The sequence below is a fragment of the Entelurus aequoreus genome, linkage group LG12 (assembly GCF_033978785.1).
Source record: "Entelurus aequoreus isolate RoL-2023_Sb linkage group LG12, RoL_Eaeq_v1.1, whole genome shotgun sequence".
In the NCBI taxonomy this organism is placed as follows: domain Eukaryota; kingdom Metazoa; phylum Chordata; class Actinopteri; order Syngnathiformes; family Syngnathidae; genus Entelurus; species Entelurus aequoreus.
Genome location: NC_084742.1, coordinates 70,812,814 through 70,836,775, shown reverse-complemented (window position 1 = coordinate 70,836,775; position 23,962 = coordinate 70,812,814). Strand labels below are relative to the sequence as shown.

The 23,962-nt window shown below is 33.6% G+C and overlaps 1 protein-coding gene across 1 annotated transcript in view; it reads left to right on the top strand.

Moving 5' to 3' along the window:
• The window catches only part of grm8a (glutamate receptor, metabotropic 8a), a 474,494-nt gene that overhangs the window by 338,147 nt on the left and 112,385 nt on the right, over positions 1–23,962 (top strand). The window contains 2 exon segments of the mRNA XM_062066580.1: positions 21,181–21,316; positions 21,411–21,565. Coding sequence (XP_061922564.1) covers positions 21,181–21,316; positions 21,411–21,565 — 291 coding nt within the window.

Genomic DNA, 23,962 nt, shown 5'->3' with positions numbered 1-23,962 from the left:
TGAGGTGTCCTCCGGGGTGTTTTCAGAACAGCCTGATCCTGTTGTTCACAGCGTCAAGGCCATTCGAGGGAGTGAAATCGTAGATTAGGATGTTTGTTTTCCGCGAGCAGACATTACAATGACTTGTCTGTTCTATTCGTCCATGCTGGCTGCTCTCATATTCAATTCAATTTTCCTTTTCAGCAAGCTTCTCCATGCTGTGATCCATCTTATATATATATATATATATATATATATATATATATATATATATATATGTATATATATATATATGTATATATATATATACACTACATCATCGATGTAGTGTATATTACTGTAAATGGAAAAACAGTACTGCTGTTTTTATGGGGGAAAAAAGACCAGAATTTTACTGTAAAATGTACATTTGGTTTCTTTACAGTAAATAAAAAAATATGCAATTTTACAGTAAAATTTGGGCACCTGAGCTGCTTTTTTTGCAATAGATTTCATGGTAAAATTGGGAAATTTACTGTGGTTTTTACAGCATTGTTCTCTAAAGGAAAAAAAACTGTACTTTTTTACTGTAATACAGTGTTTTTCAACCACTGTGCCCTGAGATACAGTCTGGTGTGCCGTGGGAGATTATCTAGTTTCACCTATTTGGGTTAAAAATATTTTTTGCAAAGCAGTAATTATAATCTGCAAATGATGTGTTGTTGTTGAGTGTCGGTGCTGTCTAGAGCTCGGCAGAGTAACCGTGTAATACCATACCATATCAGTAGGTGGCAGCCAGTAGCTAATAGCTCTGTAGATTTTGGAAACAGCGGGAGGCAAAGTGCAGGTAAAAAGGTATCTAATGCTTGAACCAAAAATAAACAAAAGGTGAGTGCCCCTAAGAAAAGGCATTGAAGCTTAGGGAAGGCTATGCAGAACAAAACTAAAACCAAACTGGCTACAAAGTAAACAAAAACAGAATGCTGGACCACAGCAAAGACTTACTGTGGAGCAAAGACGGCGTCCACAAAGTACATCCGAACATGACACGACAATCAACAATGTCCCCACAAAGAAGGATAAAAACAACTGAAAAATGTTTGATTGCTAAAACAAAGTAGATGCGGGAAATATTTCTCAAAGGAAGACATGAAACTGCTACAGAAAAATACCAAAAAAAGAGAAAAAAACCCACCAAAATAGGAGCACAAGACAAGAAGTAAAACACTACACACAGGAAAACAGCAAAAAAGTCCAAATAAGTCAGGGTGTGATGTGACAGGGGGTGACAGTACACCTACTTTGAGACAAGAGCTATAGTGATGCATGCTTGGTTATGCTTTAAAGTCATATCCAACAATTGCGACGACCACTTTTTACTATCAACTGAGTTTTGTGTATTAATGATTTCTGCTGGTGGTGTGCCTCTGGATTTTTTCAAAGCAAAAATGTGCCTTGGCTCAAAAAAGGTTGAAAAACACTGCTGTAATAAACGCTGGTGCCGTTTTGGCATTTCCAGTAATGCACCGAAAAATCTACACATGTTGATTTGCGGTAAAAATTTTTTAAAAAAAACAACAACAAACAAACTGGCAGCTCAGTTGCCAGAATTTTACTGTCAAATTTAAATTTGTTTTTACTGTAAATTAAAAAAAAAATGCAATTTTACAGTAAAATTTTGGCACCTGAGCTGCCAGTTTTTTATGTTGTTGTTTTTTACCGCAAATCAACAAGTGTAGATTTTTCGTTGTATTACTGTAAATGCCAAAATGTCACCACAGTTTATTACAGTTAAAAAAAAAGTACTGTTTTTTTCATTCAGAGAAAAATGCTGTAAAAACCACAGTAAATTTCACAATTTTACCATGAAATCTATTGCTACTTTTACATTGCACAATTTGATGGATAACTTGCTTTGAAATCATTTATGTTAGTATTTATTTCTATTGAAAAAATATTTTTGATAATATATTTTTGCATAACTAGATAATATTTAAGTTGACATAATTTGCGATTACATGGAGTACATCTTTTTTTTTCTCCCAAAACAGAGAGATAGAATACATTTAGTGAGAAAAGTTACAGTACTTTATTGATACATATTATTTCCAGGCTTTCCAGGGCCAAATAAAATGAAGTGGCAGGCCACATCATAGAGTTTGACACTTGTGTCCTAGACCTTTTATTTCTACTGCAATAATTGAAAATCAACCTTTTATTTTATCCATAAAAAGTAAGTACAAAGAAAAGAATAGCAATACCATTGTTGGAGAGAGGACCTTTTATTTATATATTTATATATATATATATATATATATATATATATATATATATATATATATATATATATATATATATATATATATATATATATATATATATATATATATATATATATATATATATATAAATTTTTGTCCTGTTTAGGTACTCAGGCAAATCATATAGTTGATGTAGATGTACATATTTACTTTACAAAAGAGAAGTGTGAGCTACTTCTCTTTTTGCCTTGTTTGTATTTGACTTTAATAAATGGATTTTATATTTTTATTTGGTGCAGCCAGGTCAGAGCAGGAGGGGATAGAAAGAGAAAAAAAAGCAAGACACAGGGGGAAGTTGCAGGAACAAGAGTGGGATAAGACAAAGAGACAACGACATCAACAACAGAACAGCATCAGCGAATAGGATATGCACAAATATGATGGTAAAAGTGACTGAAATAAATAATACAGAAATGACAATGAGCATTATTACACTACAAATGGAGCGATATAAATACCAATAGAAATATCACTATTGATAATGAATAGTTGCCCTCTTTCCATGCTTTTGTCCACCTTTGTCTGATCAAAACTGAAAGTTAACTCGAGTGCACACACATATCTCTCCACGTTCTCTTAGTCTCGTTCCCGGAACCTAAATGAGATACGATGTGTGCGTGTTTGTAAACATAGAAGACAAAGCGTGCATTCACGTTATGTCCTTGAATATTCTGTACTGTACGTGAGATGAGATGGCATGTAGGTTAGAAAATATTTTCCTCGCAGAAATGCACTGGAAAACAACTCACAAGCTCACCAAGTATTTACATTTCTAGTCATAATATTTAAAAAAAAACTTAATACAAGTCCCGTATGGATGAATGTTTTTTCAGTAAGACATGAAAACTTGTTTGTCTGACGAAAAAAAACGACTTTTGAGCGTCACAATTGTATTATAAGACCCACAATTTGACAATACTAGTACATTCCTGGGTGGATCGCATGTGAGATGAACAGATAGATAGATAGATAGTACTTTATTGATTCCTTCAGGAGAGTTCCCTCAGGAAAACTACAATTCCAGCAGCAGTGTACAGAATTGAGATCGAATTTAAAAAGTAAAAAGTAAATAATGGGGGTATAAATGGAAACAAAATAGAAAAATATTACAATAGGAATAAAAATAAAAAGCAACAATGAGAATAAAAATATAACAGTAAAATAAGAATATAACAAGAGAAACTAGGCAGTAGTGACCGTGTTATGAAAAAGTATGAAACATTTTGCAATGCAGTCTGCTGAAAATGATGGAAAGCGCCACTCTACATGGCAACCATGGTCAAAGTTGGAATCGCAACAAAAACACATTTTCAATATTCGACACTCTACAGCACAGGTGTCAAACTCAAGGCCCGGGGGCCAAATCTGGCCCGCCACATTATTTTATGTGGCCCGCAAAAGCCTGGAAATAATATGCGTTAATAAAATGCTTCATGTTTTCTTACTAAATATATTTGTTATTTCCCTTTTGACATTAAAAATCATGTACTGCAGGTATATCTTTTAAAATGCAATATTATCAAAATCAAAATATTGTATTATCATGTATTCCAAAAAATATTTTTTGTTATAATTAAAATAATTTTAACAAAAAATATTGTTAAAATTATTTTAACAATATTTCTGTTAAAATAATTTTAACAATATTTTTGGTTTAAATAATTTTAATTTTAACAAAAAATATTTTTGTTAAAATTAAAAAAAAAAATTAAATCATAAGTCAAGCAGACTTTTTAATTGAAATCATAAGTCTGCTTGACTTATGATTTCAATTAAAATGTAGACTGTAAAATTGACAATAGATTTTATGGTTAAATTTCACAGTTTTGTTTTTTTACCGTAAAATCAACTTTGGTACTGTGTTTTTCCCACATTCAGTAAGACACTAAAACATTAAAAAACAAACAAAAAAATCATTAAAACAAGATATATGTATATATATATATATATATATACATATATATATATATATATATATATATATATATATATATATATATATATATATATATATATATATATATATATATATATATATATATATATATATACACACACCGTATGATAGTTTGTAAAAATAACAATAAATATTTTAATATCTGCTTGTCACCTGGACTTACCATTTCAAAGCAAGTTATCCTTCAATTCGTACGTACACAAATCAAATAATAATATAGTTGGGGGGCGCATAATAAATGAAAAATAACATAACAACGTAATGAGGCGATTACACTTTGATATTCTTACATTCACTCTTACAAGCGCCCATGACTGCGACGTGGCCCTCCATTAAAAAAACAAGTTCGACACTCCTTTAGATGAAGCCGCCCCTTTATGAGCTCACTTTTATCCGAACGGGGTGATTTAATTATTGGGGCTCCCACTTTATCTTTAATAACCTGCTTAGCGCGGCTTCCGTGCGGATTGTGGCTAAACCGTAATTTAGTCGCGCGTGCCAGTTAATGTGCTAATTTCCTCGCTTTTGCACACCGGCGACCTGTTGGCGCGTCCATGCGGACCCCGGCGTCTCGTCTCCTGCAGACAATTAAAAACAAGCTCACGTCCGGCGCGTCCCCCCGGCCCCTCCCCAATACGCAACAAAACTAAATACGTCGCGTAATTACCTCTATTGTGTTTGAAATGCAGCTAATTATCGATCCGTCTCCATTCCGCGCCGCGCGGTTTTCATCAATTAACCAACAGAGACAAGAATAAGTGCTAATTAAACAAGCCGCTTCATCTATTTTCTCCAACGGCCTTTTGTGCTACACCCCCCACATGATAATCATCAGCCAGCGAGCTGTGGCAATCAGCGCTTGAAGTATCCAGGAGACTCCAGTATTGAGGGCTCGCGGTAAACAACATGTTCTCGCCTTGGCGTGAAAACTTCTCCTCTGGCTTTGCAAATGAATCGTTAAAAAAAAAAAAAAAAAAAAAAAAAAAAAAAAAAAAAAAAAAAAAGAGCACGGCGCCGTGGAAATTTGCATCCTCTAATTGAAATATGACGGCAAAGGCCTTGAGTCAACTTGTGAAACCGAGATATCGCCGAGCAAAAAAAAAAAAAAAGAGAGCAAAACACACCTGGGGGTGGAGGAAAAATACTTGTGGCCGTGTGAGAATATTGAAGGCTGGATGTGGGAAATTAACTCGCGAAAAGAAAAAGTTACGGTTTGGCTTAAAAAAGCGGGAAAAAAAACAGTGACTGATAGCTCGAAACTAACTTGCTATTTCAGGCCGTGTCTACACTAAGTCGTTTAACCAATAATTAATTAGCCTAAGCCACACTAAACCATCCTTTTGATTAATTTTTTGATTGATTGCGAAGCTTATTGACATCTTAAAGAATTGAATCCATGTACCGTATTTTCCGGAGTATAAGTCGCTCCGGAGTATAAGTCGCTCCGGCTGAGAATGCATAATAAAGAAGGAAAAAAAACATACACTACCGTTCAAAAGTTTGGGGTCACCCAAACAATTTAGTGGAATAGCCTTCATTTCTAAGAACAAGAATAGACTGTCGAGTTTCAGATGAAAGTTCTCTTTTTCTGCCCATTTTGAGCGTTTAATTGACCCCACAAATGTGATGCTCCAGAAACTCAATCTGCTCAAAGGAAGGTCAGTTTTGTAGCTTCTGTAACGAGCTAAAGTGTTTTCAGATGTGTGAACATGATTGCACAAGGGTTTTCTAATCATCAATTAGCCTTCTGAGCCAATGAGCAAACACATTGTACCATTAGAACACTGGAGTGATAGTTGCTGGAAATGGGCCTCTATACACCATACTTGCCAACCTTGAGACCTCCAATATCGGGAGGTGGGGGGTGGAGGGTGGTGGTGGTTGGGGGCGGGGGGCGTGGTTGGGGGTGTGGTTATTTACAGCTAGAATTCACCAACTCGAGTATTTCATATATATTTCATATATATATATATATATATATATATATATATATATATATATATATATACATATATATATATATATATATATATATATATATATATATATATATATATATATGTATATATATATATATATGTATATATATATATATATATATATATATATATATATATATATATATATATATATATATATATATATATATATATATATATATATATATATATATATATATATATATATATATGTAGAACCTTTATTTAACCAGATAAGAAAACCCATTGAGATCATACATATATATATGTATGAAATACTTGACTTTCAGTGAATTCTAGCTATATATATATATATATATATATATATATATATATATATATATATATATATATATATATATATATATATATATATATATATATATATATATACACACATATATATTTATATATATATATATGTATATATATATATATATATATATATATATATATATATATATATATATATATATATATATATATATATATATATATATATATATATATATATATATATATATATATATATATATATTTTGTTATTTTATTTACATAAAAGAAATACTTGAATTTCAGTGTGCCGGTGGCTATCCATTAGATGTTTAACTTTTCCGTTCATGATGAGTATATCATTTCGGCCACCGTGTTCAATGGAGAAGTCTGTTCTACATATTTACAGGCAACATACACCTTCCCCTTCGAGCTGTCCTGGATGAACTGAAATTCTCGTTTCCATTCGTTTGAATTCGTTAGGCAAGCTGTTTATATTGTGGGAAAGCGGACGTGAGAACAGGCTGTCCCCACTCAGTCTCAGGGGGGCGTGGCCTCCAGCTCCGGCTGAATACCGGGAGTTTGTCGGGAGAAAATCTCTGCCGGGAGGTTGTCGGGAGAGGCGCTGAATACCGGGATTCTCCCGCTAAAAACGGGAGGGTTGGCAAGTATGCTATACACCTATGTAGATATTGCACCAAAAAGCAGACATTTGCAGCTAGAATAGTCATTTAGCACATTAGCAATGTATAGAGTGTATTTCTTTAAAGTTAAGACTAGTTTAAAGTTATCTTCATTGAAAAGTACAGTGCTTTTCCTTCAAAAATAAGGACATTTACATGTGACCCCAAACTTTTGAACGCTAGTGTATATAAGTCGCTTTTTTTGGGGAAATATATTTGATAAAAGCCAACAGCAAGAATAGACATTTGAAAGGCAATTTAAAAAAAATAAAGAATAGTGAACAACAGGCTGAATAAGTGTACGTTACATGAGGCATAAATAACCAACTGGTATGTTAACGTAACATATTATGGTAAGAGTCATTCAAATAACTATAACATATAGAACATGCTATACGTTTACCAAACAATCTGTCACTCCTAATCGCTAAATCCCATGAAATCTTATACGTCTAGTCCAGGGGCCGGCAACCTTTACCACGATTTAATTAAATCAACATAAAAAACACAAGATACACTTACAATTAGTGCACCAACCCAAAAAACCTCCCTCCCCCATTTACACTCATTCACACAAAAGGGTTGTTTCTTTCTGTTATTACCGTATTTTTTGGACTATAAGTCGCAGTTTTTTTCATAGTTTGGCCGGGCTCCAGTGCGACTTATATATGTTTTTTTCTTTTTTTATTATGCATTTTCGGCAGGTGCGACTTATACTCCGGTGTGACTTATGCTCCGAAAAATACGGTAATATTTCTGGTTCCTACATTATATATCAATATATATCAATACAGTCTGCAGGGATACAGTCCGTAAGCACACATGATTGTATTTCTTTATGACAAAAAAAATAAAAAATAAAAATAAATAAAAATAAAAATAAATAAAAATAAATAAAAATAAATACAAATAAATACAAATAAATACAAATAAATAAATAAACGCAAGTCAATAACATCAACAAAGCTCACCGTTGTGCATTCACGCACAGCATACAACGCTTGGTGGACAAAATGAGACGTAGAAGGAGTGGCATAAAGCACGTCTTTCTGTGGCAGCGGCGGAGAAAGTTGTACATGCAAACAAACTACGGTGAGTTTAATGGCCGCTGAAATTAGTAGGACAAAACGGCGCTGGCAAAATACTGTCATCAGTGAAGCATGTTTAATGTAAACAGTGGGCTTACTAATATTTAGGAAGGTTTGTGTCATGTTTGTCCTCCTACAGAAAGATTATTAAAACAAAAAATATGTTCCCCACCCCCCATCTTTTCCCATGCTGACCCCCGGCCCTACAAAATCCTGGGGAGCCCCGTTTTGCGTGAAAAAGCGCTGGAAAATGTCATTTAATAAATCCCCAGCCGCTTCCTGCTCCGTTTCCTGTTTGCCGTGAGTGACAGCTTGCTGTTGTGAAAAAAAGCTAAGTATTATCTTTCTATCTGTGTGCTGCTAATTGTTTTACAGCTTCATTTATCCCTTCCCAAACATACTCAGTAGTCTTATCTAACTTATCTAACGACCCGCAAGTTAGATCATTGGAAGTTAGACGTCATTGGAAGTTATGAAGTCTATTCAGCTGATTAGCGAGCCATGACGATCACTTCTGTTTTGTTTGATCATCCGTTTTACTGCCTTGTTACAGGCACCGTTTGGAAACAATTAGGTAAAACATTAAAACATTTTTCTGTGTAAATAACTTATTTCATAACTAGGGATGTCCGATAATGGCTTTTTTGCCGATATCTGATATTCCGACATTGTCCAACTCTTAATTACCGATACCGATATCAACCGATACCGATATAAACCGATACCGATATATACAGTCGTGGAATTAACACATTATTATTTGGACAACCAGGTATGGTGAAGATAAGGTCCTTTTTAAAAAAAATAAATAAATAAAACAAGATAAATATTAATAACAGAAAGAAACAACCCTTTTGTGTGAATGAGTGTAAATTGGGAAGTTTTTTTTTTTTGGGTTGGTGCACTAATTGTAAGTGTACCTTGTGTTTTTTATGTGGATTTAATAAAATAAAAAAATGATAATATTTTATTATTATTTTATTTATTTTTTTAATTTCTTGTTCGGCCCGGTACCAAAAAACCGATACCGATAATAAAAAAAAACAGATACCGATAATTTCCGATATTACATTTTACAGCATTTATCGGCCGATTCATAACGTATATATCTGTATGTTATACATCTGCGGCTAATATGTGAAAAAATATATTCTTCTCAAAAAATTTAGTGGGTGCGGCTATAAGTCCGGGAAATACGGCAATTAGAACAAGTGGACTTTCAAAGGGTTAAAACAAAAAGAAAACATGACGTGTTTGCTTTTTTCATCCACGACTGAAGTTGATTGACAGATTTGAACAAAAAAAAAAAAAAAAAGTATTAAAATAAATATGGTAACACTTTAGTATGGGGAACATATTCTAAGTAACAAAGACTAAATGTAGAGTTATTTGGACATTAGGGGAACATATTGTAAGTAACAAAGACTTACTTTACAGTTATTTGGTTAGGGTTAGGGTTAGGGCCATGCAGAATAAGGCATTAATAAGTACTTAATAATGACTAGTTAAGAGCCAATATGTTACTAATTTGCATGTTAATAAGCAACTAATTAATGGTGAATATGTTCCCCATACTAAAGTGTTACCAAAAATATGTATGCAAACATCTTTTACACACTTAACTCCGTCCTGGCGGTACTCTGCTGCTATTAAAGGCCTACTGAAATACGATTTTCTTATTTAAACGGGGATAGCTGGTCCATTCTATGTGTCATACTTGATCGTTTCGCGATATTACCATATTTTTGCTGAAAGGATTTAGTAGAGAACATCGACGATAAAGTCGTAACTTTTGGTCGCTGATAAAAAAGCCTTGCCTGTACCGGAAGTAGCGTGACGTCACAGGTTGAAGGGCTCCTCACATCTGCACATTGTTTACAATCATGGCCACCAGCAGCGACGACCGAGAAAGCGACGATCTCCCCATTAATTTGAGCGAGGATGAAAGATTCGTGGATGAGGAAAGTGAGAGTGAAGGACTAGAGGGCAGTGGAAGCGATTCAGATAGGGAAGATGCTGTGAGAGAAGGGTGGGCCCTGATATTCAGCTGGGAATGACTAAAACAGTAAATAAACACAAGACATACCGTATTTCCTTGAATTGCCGCAGGGGCGCTAATTGATTTAAAACCTCTTCTCAGTCCTGTGTTTACCAAAAGCATGCGGGATTGGCAAGCATGCGTTAATTATTTTAAAACCTCTTCTCACTCCGGCGCTTACCTTATCATGAAAAGCACATTTAATAAAAAAAAACTTTATTATGGTCTTACCTTTAGGTATAAATGAGTCCATGCGCAGCTCCTATAGAAGTCTTCCTTATCTTTCTTCAGTTTTAAAAGTCTCTCTGTCTCGATGGAGATCTTCCTTTAAGTATTACCTCCTGCTTCGATTGAAAGTCCAGTTTAGAAAACTGTTTTATTTTAGATATGTAATCCTCCATGGTAAAAGTGCAAGCAAACAATGGCTGCTCACTCTTGCTGCTTGTTGTCTTCTTCTGCAGTACCAGCAGTCGCAAGAAGCGCCCTCTACCACCAGGAGGCGGAAGTAATTGAATGACTCATATTTGACCCGGCGGAAGTGCCAAGCATGCTCTAATTATTTTGCGAAACGAGTTTGACCCGGCTGTAATTCTAGGCAGGCGAATACTATATTCCCGGCGGCAATTCAAGGAAATACGGTAAATAAAGTCTATTAGCCACAACACAACCAGGCTTATATTTAATATGCCACAAATTAATCCCGCATAACAAACACCTCCCCCCTCCCGTCCATACAACCCGCCAATACAGCTCAAACACCCGCACAACACACTCAATCCCACAGCCCAAAGTACCGTTCACCTCCGCAAAGTTCATACAGCACATATATTTCCCCAAAGTTACGTACGTTACATGCACATAGCGGCACGCACGTACGGGCAAGCGGTCAAATGTTTGGAAGCCGCAGCTGCGTACTCACGGTACCGCGTCTGCTATCCAACTCAAAGTCCTCCTGGTAAGAGTCTCTGTTGTCCCAGTTCTCCACAGGCCAATGGTAAAGCTTGACTGTCATATTTCGGGAATGTAAACAATGAAACATCGGCTGTGTTTGTGTTGCTGCAGCCGGCCGCTAACACACCGCTTCCCACCTACAGCTTTCTTCTTTGCTGTCTCCATTGTTCATTGAACAAATTGCAAAAGATTCACCAACACAGATGTCCTGAATACTGTGGAATTTTGCGATGAAAACTGAGCTGTTTGTATTGGGATACAATGTGTCCGAATACTTCCGTTTCAACCATTGACGTCACGCGCAAACGTCATCATACATAGACGTTTTCAGCAGGATATTTCGCGCGAAATTTAAAATTGCACTTTAGTAATCTAAATCTAGGCCGTATTGGCATGTGTTGCAATGTTAAGATTTCATCATTGATATATAAACTATCAGACTGCGTGGTCGCTAGTAGTGGCTTTCAGCAGGCCTTTAAACTATATCTAATTAAACTCCTGATGCAATACATTTAATGATGCGGACACGTTTGTTACTGGATACCTTCTACTTCTGCCTTGGGAGACTGTAAAACGCAACTACAACTATTTGACACGTGTTTATATTGACACCCGTGCCGTTTTAGACTGCAGTATCGTTCCACTGAGGACACTTGTTACGTACTGTATCGGAGATTTTAGATACAAGCCGTTATCATTCGATGCATGTTTTTTTTGTTGATATCGGACCCAAAATATGATTTTTTTTTTTTTTAATCTCTAAAATGATCAGCATTGTCAACAATTAGCACATATTTTGTTTTGTTTGTCCAGTCTTTATTAAAACATGATATATTTTGTATATGTTTTCAAAATAAATGCACAAATATTGTCAATACTATTAGCCCAACCATCCATCCATTTTCTACCGCTTGTCCCTTCTGGCCTTTAAGTAGAAAAAGGCAGGAACCTGCATTGATTTGTAAGCATGACAGCCGATGTTTAATAAAGATGACAGCGTATCCAAACACCAGCGGACAGATTTGATCTTTCCATTTTGTTTTTGAAGGTGCGTGAGAGATGAAGGCCGCGAGTTTGGAGGTTCTGAAACGTCTCAACTCCTCCCGCCCCGTTTTAGTCATGTCAGCACATCTTAAAGTCTGAAGTAGGACAGGTAAGCACTTACTCGAACCCGCAGAGTGTGTGATGCTTCTAAGTGGTGGCGTGCAGCTTCCACTCCAGACCCAAAAAAAGGTCTGAAAGTAGCGACGTGGTATCAAACCTGCACTGGATACAGCCCCAATGGACTGATGCTATACTTGGTATCGTTACCGTTGATGTTTGTATCGATGCGACCACCTTTGTTTACAAGAGCCTCTGTTGTATCGCCCTAGGTCAGAGGTGTCAGCGGTTTTCACTGAGGGCCACATCGCAGTTATGTTTGGCCCCAGAGGGCCGCTTCTAACAGTATCCTTTACACACTGATGTGGCTTGTTGATGCAGTACAGCCTGAGGGATGGAAGGTCACGGGCTTAGCTGCTTACCTGCAGTGATTTCTCCACATTCTCTGAACCCTTTCATGATATTACGGAGCGTAGATGGTGAAATCCCTAAATTCCTTGCAATAGCTGCTTGAGAAAGGTTGTTCTTAAACTGTTCAACAATTTGCTCAGGCATTTGTTGACAAAGTGGTGACCCTCGCCCCATCCTTGTTTGTGAATGACTGAGCATTTCATGGAATCTACTTTTATACCCAATCATGGCACCCACCTGTTCCCAATGTGCCTGTTCACCTGTGGGATGTTCCAAATAAGTGTTTGATGAGCATTCCTCAACTTTATCAGTATTTATTGCCACCTTTCCCAACTTCTTTGTCACGTGTTGCTGCCATCAAATTCTAAAGTTAAAGGCCTACTGAAATGAATTTTTTAATTTAAACGGGGATAGCAGATCTATTCTATGTGTCATACTTGATCATTTCGCGATATTGCCATATTTTTGCTGAAAGGATTTAGTATAGAACAACGACGATAAAGATCGCAACTTTTGGTATCTGATAAAAAAAGGCTTGCCCCTACCGGAAGTAGCGTGACGTAGTCAATTGAACATATACGCAAAGTTCCCTATTGTTTACAATGATGGCCGCATGAAGTGAGAGAGATTCGGACCGAGAAAGCGACGATTTCCCCATTAATTTGAGCGAGGATGAAATATTTTTAAATGAGGAAAGTGCAAGTGAAGGACTAGTGGGGAGTGGAAGATGCTATGAGAGGCGGGGGTGACCTGATATTCAGCTGGGAATGACTACAACAATAAATAAACACAAGACATATATATACTCTATTAGCCACAACACAACCAGGCTTATATTTAATATGCCACAAATTAATCCTAATGCTAGCTCCTAGCTCCTAGCTACTAGCTCGAGCTAGTTATAGCAAGCGATCAAATGTTTGGAAGCGCAGCTGTGTACTCACGTTATCGCAACTGTGTATCCAAATCAAAGTCCTCCTGGTAAGAGTCTCTGTTGTCCGAGTTCTTCCATCTTGACTGCATCTGTCGGGAATGTAAACAAAGAAGCGCCGGCTGTGTACGTGTTGTTGCTGACTTCCCTCGCAAAATAGACACTTCGCACCGACAACTTTCTTCTTTGCTTGCTCAGCTTCTTTCTCCATAATGCAATGAACAAATTGCAACAGATTCACCAACACTGTTGTGCAGAATACTGTGGAATTATGAGATGAAAACAGAGCTATTTCGTATTGACTTCAATGGTGTCCGAATACTTCCGTTTCAATGATTGACGTCACGCGCATACGTCAACCCTCAGAGGCGTTTCGAACCGGAAGTTTAGCGGGAAATTTAAAATGTCACTTTATAAGTTAACCCGGCCGTATTGGCATGTGTTGCAATGTTAAGATTTCATCATTGATATATAAACTATCAGACTGTGTGGTCGCTAGTAGTGGCTTTCAGTAGGCCTTTAATGATTATTTGCACAAATTTTTTTTTTATCATTTTGAACTTTAAATATGTTGTCTTTGTAGCATATTCAACTGAATATGGCTTGAAATTGATTTGCAAATCATTGTATTACAATTTCCCAACTCATATGGAAATGGGGTTTGTATTTTTTTTTCTTGTTTTTGAACACTGACTTTTTGCAGTGTATTCGACAAACGAGACGTTTACAATCAGCGTAAACGCGTGTGGGAATTAGCCGGGGAAAAAGCAGTTTTGCCTTCTGATCATTCCTGTTCTTTGATTTTGCCGGGAGAACGTTTTGTAAGCGCCGAGCCGCTTTTTAATCTTCAATCATCACAAAAATCAATGTTTGAACAAACGCGCTGATATCCTGTTTTTGTGTTGTTTTTTACCCCTATTATGTGATCCTTCATCTGCAGAACAACAAACATTTGCATCAACTCTATCAGGAGGTTATGTTCTTCATTTCCCCTTTAAGCTGTTGCCTCGGCAACCATGACAAATGTTTGGACGGTTTGGCGTATATACATCGTCCAGTTTGTCTTGGACTCAATTTGATACGTGGACAAGTCTGCAGACGGTTGAGCAAACGTCGGTTCATTGGCTCCAAGGACAACGCTGCATGGCTATGTGCTGTATATTTGCTCAGTACAAAAGCCAGGCGATCATCCTTGAGAAAGTATTAGGAAGGAGTATTTGTTTGGAGTATACAGCGAGGCTGGGTGGAGGGTGAATATTTGCACAACTGAGAGGAGTGACAGGGGCGTAGCAAGAAATTGTGGGTCCCCCAATTTGTAGGTCCTAAAGGCCCCTGTCAGGTTCAAACACTGATGACATTTATTAAACAAGACAAGTGGCAAAGAATTATACAGAGACAGAATTCAATTTGGACTCAATATATTGAGGAGAGTCGCCTGGACATTGTATCCTTCTACAATCTGTAGCACGCTCTGCCAAAAGATTGTATGCCTCCTTATTTTATTTTGGACCCTCCACATGGCCACCTTTGTTTCCAAATGACAAAGGTCGCAAAAAGTTCACAGAAAAGGTCGTAAACAATTCACAGGAAAGGTCCGTTCAAAAAGAGTTCGTAAAATACTTCCAAAAGAGGTCGTCTGGAAATTGGGCAGATCCTGCCATCTGTCCGCTTTGAAGTCCTTGGGCCAGAACAACATCCTTCTGTTGACTACCATACATGAGAGGAAACAGAAAACCCTTCATGTGGCTCTCCCCCTTACACAGTGGAGTTTTACGAGCCTTCTTCTTGGTAGGTTTCAAAGACAGCTCCCTGTCCTTTTGCCTGGAACTCATTTCAACACAGAGTTTTTTGTGATAACTTACAAACAATTATTCTAACAGCCCCCCCCCCCCCCCCCCCCATCCAACCTTAAAGCCAATTTGGCTGCCCCATATGCACACCCTTGGTATGTTTACATGCACTATAGCAGTGGTCCCCAACCACCGGGCCGCGGCCCGATTGGTACCGGGCCGCGCAAGAAATAAAAAATGTTTTTTTAAAATGGTTATTATTATTTTTTTAAAATTAAATTAACATAAAAAACACAATATATACATTATATATCAATATAAATGAATACAGCCTGCAGGGATACAGTCCGTAAGCACACATGATTGTATTTCTTATGAAAAAAAAAAAAAAATAATAATTCCACCCCCCGTGGGACAAATTTTCAAGCGTTGACCGGTCCCCAGCTACAAAAAGGTTGGGGACCACTGCACTATAGGGTTGTCCCCATACCAATATTTTAGTACCAAATGTATTTTGGTACTTTTCTAAATAAAGGGGACCACAAAAAAAATTGCATTATTGGCTTTATTTTAACAAAAAATCTTACTGTACATTAAAAATATGTTTCTTATTGCAATTTAGTCCTTAAATAAAATAGTGAACATACTAGACAACTTTTATTTTAGTAGTAAGTAAACAAACAAAGGCTCCAAATTAGTCTGCTGATGTATGCAGTAACATATTGTGTCATTTATCTACCTATTATTTTGTCAACATTTTTAAGGAAAAGCAGTAGAAAATTGATTATAAATCCACTTGTTCATTTACTGTTAATATCTGCTTACTTTCTCTTTTAACATGTTCTATCTACACTGCTGTTAAAATGTAATAATCACTTATTCTTCTCTTCTTTGATACTTTACATTAGCTTTGGATGTGTCAGGTTCAAACACTGATGACATTTATTAAACAGACGAGAAGCAAGGAATCATGCAGAGACAGAGTTCAATTTGGACTGTATTCTAGTTAACGATCCAAACTACGTTCTAAAAGTCCAGCCCGCGTGCTTCCTCTATTTATTTGGGAGGTCCCTATTACATCAGTTAAGCTGTCGCTGAGGGAAAGGGGGTAAACTCGACAACTCCAGTTAGACACAATATATGATTATACAAAAATGCAAATGTGTTGACGCTGGTGATATCGCCTTGTCTCTGCTCTGTCTGTGTCACGGCGGTGTTCGGCTTTGGCAGGCAGCAAGCCGAGTCTGGACATAACACTGATACCAGACGGCTGGTAATCTTTTGGATTGACAGATAGAAAAATACAGATAATAACTATAGCAACGGCCCTTAAGCATAACGTTGTGTGATAATATATACATGATTATTCTAACAGATGATATCACACATTTAGGTATTAATCCGATACCAAGTAGTTACAGGATCATACATTGGTCATATTCAAAGTCCTCATGTGTCCAGGGACATATTTCCTGAGTTTATAAACATAATATGAATTTTAAAAAAAGGAAAAAAGATTTTGTAACGATAAGAAATATTGATGTAATCATAGTAGTATCGACTAGATACGCTCCTGTACTTGGTATCATTACAGTGGATGTCAGGTGTAGATCCAGCCATGGCGTTTGTTTACATTGTGACGCCGGTGAGCTACTGTATCCTCTTACGCTGTTTAGCTATTCTTCGTCCTGCAATAACAATAAAGAAAAAAAATACCGGCAGCGGTAAACTTTAGATCCGTGAAGGAAAGAAGAAAGTGAATGAATGTTTATAACTGAATACATTTACATATGCATACAAATGTGCTTTCTTTTGTATTCTTTTTTTTTTAATGAGTTAAGTAACGTTTATGACAACCTTTTTCCAGAGCACAATATAAAATGTGAGATATAACAGGATCATGCATACATTTATCATTTGTTTTCCAAAACGGTTACGAAAAAGTGGGACCCCAAAAATGTACTGTGGGACCCCATTTTTATGACTTGATGGGGACCCCATTTTGAAAATTCCTAGCACCAACACCGATGGAGTATTGGTGCGTGCAAAACAGCAGCAGGCGGCTGTGGCCTGCGGGCCGCTTCTAATACCAATCAAATATCATCCCCGGGGGCCATAGATCATTCATCCCCTTGACTTTGACACATAGGTGCTAAATGATGCAAATGTGAAAATATAACTTTCTCCTACGCTGCCACAGAGGATTTTTTTGTTCTAAATGCCGGTGCTTTTTAAAGTAAAAGAAAGTATAATAATTTGTTTTATTAATGAAAGAAACTAAAACGTTTTTTTGTTTTTTTATTTTAAAAGTAGGAGGAAGTAGAAGTATTTTTTTTGATAATAAATTAAAGTAACATTTTTTTAATTTTTAAAAGTAAAAGAAAGTATAATTCTTTTTTTTAATAATGAAAGAAACTAAAACATTGTATTTATTTTTTTAAAATTATGAGGATGTAGAATTATTTTTTATTAATAAAATAAAGTAAAAATAATGTTTTTTATTTTTAAAAGTAAAAACCTATAATTATTTTTTCAAATAATGAAATAAACTAAAACACATTTTAGTTTTTTATTTTAAAAGTATGAGGAAGTAAAAAAAAGTTTTATAATAAAATAAAGTAAAACAAATGTTTTTTTATTTTTAAAAGTAGGAGGAAGTAGAAGTATTTTTTTGATAATAAATTAAAGTAAAAAAAAAAGTTTTATTTTTATTTTTAAAAGTAAAATAAAGTATAATTATTTTTTTAATAATGAAATAAACTAAAACATTGTATTTATTTTTTTAAGCATGAGGATGTAGAATAATTTTTTATTAATAACATAAAGTAAAAATAATTTTTTTTAATTTTTAAAAGTAAAAACGTATAATTACTTGTTTTAATAATGAAATAATCTAAAACATATTTTAGTTTTTTATTCTAAAAGTAGGAAGAAGTAAAAAAAAGTTTTATAATAAAATAAAGTAAAACATTTTTTTTATTTTTTTTTAAGTAAAAGAATGTATAATTGTTTTTTCTTAATAATGAAAGAAACTCACACATATTGATGTTTTTTTTATTTCAAAAGTAGGAGGAAGTAAAAAAAAAGTTTGATGATAAAATAAAGGTAAATATAGGCTGTGGGAGGCACAAAAGACTAAAGACAGGTGTGTTCAAACCTTTTCCACTGAAGACAACATAGTAGTTTTGACAATTCCTAGCGCCAACACCGATGGAGTATTGGTGCGTGCAAAACAGCAGCAGGCGGCTGTGGCCTGCGGGCCGCTTCTAATACCAATTAAATATCATCCCTGGGGGCCATAGATCATTCATCCCCTTAACTTTGACACATAGGTGCTAAATGATGCAAATGTGAAAATATAACTTTCTCCTACGCTGCCACAGAGGATTTTTTTGTTCTAAAATGCCGGTGCTTTTTAAAGTAAAAGAAAGTATAATTATTTGTTTTATTAATGAAAGAAACTAAAACATTTTTATGTTTTTTTATTTTAAAAGTAGGAGGAAGTAGAAGTATTTTTTTTTGATAATAAATTAAAGTTAAAAAAAAGTTTTTATTTTATTTTTAAAAGTAAAAGAAAGTATAATTCCTTTTTTTAATAATGAAAGAAACTAAAACATTGTATTTCTTTTTTAAGTATGAGGATGTAGAATACTTTTTTTATTAATAAAATAAAGTAAAAATAATGTTTTTTATTTTTAAAAGTAAAAACGTATAATTATTTTTTAAAATAATGAAATAAACTAAAGCATATTTCAGTTTTTTATTTTAAAAGTATACGGAAGTAAAAAAAAGTTTTATAATAAAATAAAGTAAAACAAATATTTTTTTAATTTTCAGAAGTAGGAGGAAGTAGAAGTATTTTTTGGTAATAAATTAAAGTAAAAAAATGTTTTGTTTTTTTTCAAAGTAAAAGAAAGTGTAATTATTTTTTTTAATAATGAAAGAAACTAAAACATTGTATTTATTTTTTTAAAGTCTGAGGATGTAGAATTATTTTGTAGTAATAAAATAAAGTAAAAATAATATTTTTTATTTTTAAAAGTAAAAACTTATAATTATTTGTTTTAATAATGAAATAAACTACAACATATTTTAGTTTTTAATTTTAAAAGTAGGAGGAAGTAAAAAAAGTTTTATAATAAAATAAAGTAAAACAAATATTTTTTTTTATTTTAAAGTAGGAGGGAGTAGAAGTATTTTTTGATAATAAATTAAAGTGAAGTGAAGTGAATTACATTTATATAGCGCTTTTTCTCAAGTGACTCAAAGCGCTTTACATAGTGAAACCCAATATCTAAGTTACATTCAAACCAGTGTGGGTGGCACTGGGAGCAGGTGGGTAAAGTGTCTTGCCCAAGGACACAACGGCAGTGACTAGGATGGCGGAAGCGGGGATCGAACCTGCAACCCTCAAGTTGCTGGCACGGCCGCTCTACCAACCGAGCTATACATATGCATGTTATATATATAACATGTTTTATTTTTATCTTTAAAAGTAAAAAAAAGTATATATTTTTTAAATAATGAAATAAACTAAAACATTGTATTTATTTTTTTTAAGTATGAGGATGTAGAATTATTCTTTATTAATAAAATTAAGTAAAAATAACATTTATTTTTAAAAGTAAAAACGTATAATTACTTGTTTTAATAATTAAATAAACTAAAACATATTTTAGTTTTTTATTCTAAAAGTAGGAAGAAATAAAAAAAGTTTTATAATAAAATAAAGTAAAACAATTTTTTTTTAAAGTAAAAGAATTTATAATTGTTAATAATGAAAGAAACTTAAACATATTGATGTTTTTTTTTTATTTTAAAAGTAGGAGGAAGTAAAAAAAAAAGTTTGAAAATAAAGGTAAATATAGGCTGTGGGAGGCACAAAAGACTAAAGACAGGTGTGTTCAAACCTTTTCCACTGAAGACAACATAGTAGTTTTGAAACTTCTTAGCGCCAACACCGATGGAGTATTGGTGCGTGCAAAACAGCAGCAGGCGGCTGTGGCCTGCGGGCCGCTTCTAATACCAATCAAATATCATCCCCGGGGGCCATAGATCAGTCATCCCCTTGACTTTGACACATAGGTGCTAAATGATGCAAATGTGAAAATATAACTTTCTCCAACGCTGCCACGGAGGAATTTTTTGTTTTCTAAAATGCCGGTGCTATGTGCGAATGCTTAAAGGTGAGCTTTGATGACCTTATGACGTCTGTGCCGCTATCCGGGTGGAACAAACCATTTTGTATTTGTTTAATAGGGGGTGTAAGTAGTTAGACATTCTTAATTTAATTCAAGTGAACTTCCTATTGAACTTTTACAGCTAAATGTATTTTATATGAACATTTTATGACATTGCTTGTAACTTTTCCATTTGCCACTGCCAAGACGCACAATGGACAGCCTTGTTCGGGAGGGCAAACAAGACAGATTTATATGGAAGGACCTAGCAGGCTTAATGTGCTGCAAGGCCATAACTCTGCACACCTTAATGCAACACGGCAGAGCTAATGAGAGGAGCTTAAATATGAACGAGTGAGCTAATATTGTTTGTTGTTGTTGTGCAAAAGCAAAGAGGCCATATTTCCAATGTACAAATTGCATAATCGCGCACACCTCGCAGAGCTGAACGTCGTCACGCTCAAGCAAAGAAACCCTATTTTCCACGTTTCATCAAAATTCTCCCTCCTGTGCTCCCAGGTGGTGTTTGCATCGCTCAGTCCTTGAAGATCCCACGGGAGCCCAAGCCGGGGGAGTTTGACAAGATCATTAGACGCTTGCTGGAGACCTCCAACGCCAGGGCCATCATTATGTTTGCTAATGAGGACGACATTCGGTACGACGAGTGCCCCCCTCCGTCACGCCGCCGTCGCAGTACTCGTGCTTTTTCCCCGACACTTTGTTTGACGCCTCGCCTTTTGTCCCCGTAGGCGCGTACTGGACGCGGCGAAGAGGAACAACCAAACGGGGCACTTCCTGTGGGTGGGCTCGGACAGCTGGGGGTCCAAGATCTCGCCTGTGATTGGTCAGGAGAGAGTGGCGGAGGGAGCCATCACCATTCTCCCCAAGCGAGCATCTGTGGACGGTAAGTAGGTGGAAGTGGAATTTATTTTTCTAAATAATAAATTACATTTAAGACATATATATCTTTATTATAAACGGAGGAGGAAGTAGAAGTAATTTTTTGATGATAAAATATATAGTAAAAAAATATATTTTTTATATTTATAAGTAAAATAAAGTATCATTTTTGTTTCTAATAATGAAAGAAACTAACAAATATTTGTTTTATTTTTTTTAAGTAGGAGGAAGTAAAAATATTGTTTTGCTGATTAGATAAAGTAAAAAAAATATTTTTGTAATTTTTAAAAGTAAAAAAAGTATAATATTTTTTTTTTAATATGGAAAAAAACTAAAACATATTTATGTTTAGTTTATTTTAAAAAGTAGGAGGCAGTAGAAGTATTTTTTTGATATAAAAATAAAGTAAAAAAAATGTTTTTCTTAATTTTTAAAAGTAAAAGAAAGTTTAATTATTTTTTTTAATAATGAAAGAAACTAAAACATTTTTTTAGGAGGAAGTAGAAGTATTTTTTTGATGATAAATTAAAGTAAAACAATTGTTTATTTATTTTCTAAAGTAAAATAAAGTATAATTCTTTTTTTTTAATAATGAAAGAAACTAAAACATTTTATTTATTTATTTTTTAAAGTAGGAGGAAATAGAATTATTTTTTAATAATAAAATAAAGTAAAAAACATTTTTGTATTTTTAAAAGTAAAAAAGTATAATTACTTGTTTTAATAATGAAATAAACTAAAATATATATATATATATATATATATATATATATATATATATATATATATATATATATATATATATATATATATATATATATATATATATATTTTTTTTTTTTTTTTTTTAAGTAAGAGGAAGTAAAACAAATGTAATAATAAAATAAAGTACAACTATTTTTTTTTAATTTTTAAAAGTAAAAGAAAGTGTAATTCTTTTTTTTTAAATAATGAAAGAAACTAAAACATGTTTATGTTTTTATTTTATTTTTAAAGTAGGAAAGTATAAGTATATTTTTTGATAATAAATTAAAGTAAAACAATTGTTTATTTATTTTTTAAATTAAAAGAAAATATAATTCTTTTTTTAATAATGAAAGAAACTAAAACATATTTATGTTTTTGTTTTTTAAAGTAGGAGGAAGTAGAAGTATTTTTTGATAATAAATTTAAAACAATAAAAAAATGTTTTATTTATTTTTAAAAGTAAAAGAAAGTATAATTATTTTATTTTAATAATGAAAGAAACTAAAACATGTTTTTGTTTGTTTTTTAAAGTAGGAGGAAGTAGAAGTATTTTTTAAATAATAAAATAAAGTAAAAGTAAAAAAGTATAATTATTTTTTTTAATAATGAAAAAACTAAAACATATTTAGTTTTTTTATTTTAAAAGTAGGATGAAGTAAAAAAAAGTTTTATAATAAAATAAAGTAAAATAAAAAATATTTTATTAAAAGTGAAAGAAAGTATAATTCTTTTTAAAAAAAATTTAAATTAGTTTTTTGGTTGTTTTTTAAAGTAGGAGGAAGTAGAAGTATTTTTTTAATTAATAAAATAAAGTAAAAATAAGATTTATTTTTTTTTAAAGTAAAAGAAAATGTAATTCTTTCTTTTAATAATGAAAAAACTAAAACATATTTTTGTTTTTTATATTAAAAGTAGGAGGAAGTAAGAAAACGTTTTATAATAAAATAAAGTAAAACAAATATTTTTGTATTTTTAAAAGTAAAATGTATAATTCTTTTTTTTCTTAGTAATGAAAGAAACTCACACATATTGATGTTTTTTAAATTTATTTTAAAAGTAGGAGGAAGTTAAAAAAAGTTTGATAATAAAATAAAGATAAATATAGGGTGTGGGAGGCACAAAAGACAGGTGTGTTCAAACCTTTTCCACTGCAGACAACATAGTGGAGGGGAATTCCACCAAATTAGTGCCAATTGCCCCATAAGGGACAAGCGGTAGAAAATGGATGGATGGATAGTTCTATGATTACTTACATTCCTCCATAAATTATATAAACAGCTCTGATAAATGTTTATATTACTTAAAGGGGAACTGCACTTTTTGGGGAATTGTGCCTGTCGTTCACAATCATTATGTAAGACATGATGATGGGTGTTGTTTATTTTAATGCATTTTTAATATGCAATAAATGCAATCAAAAGTCAGCTTACAATGGAGCCGACAGGAGCCGCTTTATTCTGCCTATGAAACCCTTAAAAAAACATCCAAACACCTCCATTGAGGTTTTATATACATGATGTAAATATATATGTAATGTAGTAACGAACACATTTATTATAACATTTTATATTTAAGCCTTTTAATAATTTTAAGCATACACGGCGAATTCATTAAAAAAATTAAAAAAAATTCACAATGTTCGCTTTTTTTTTTT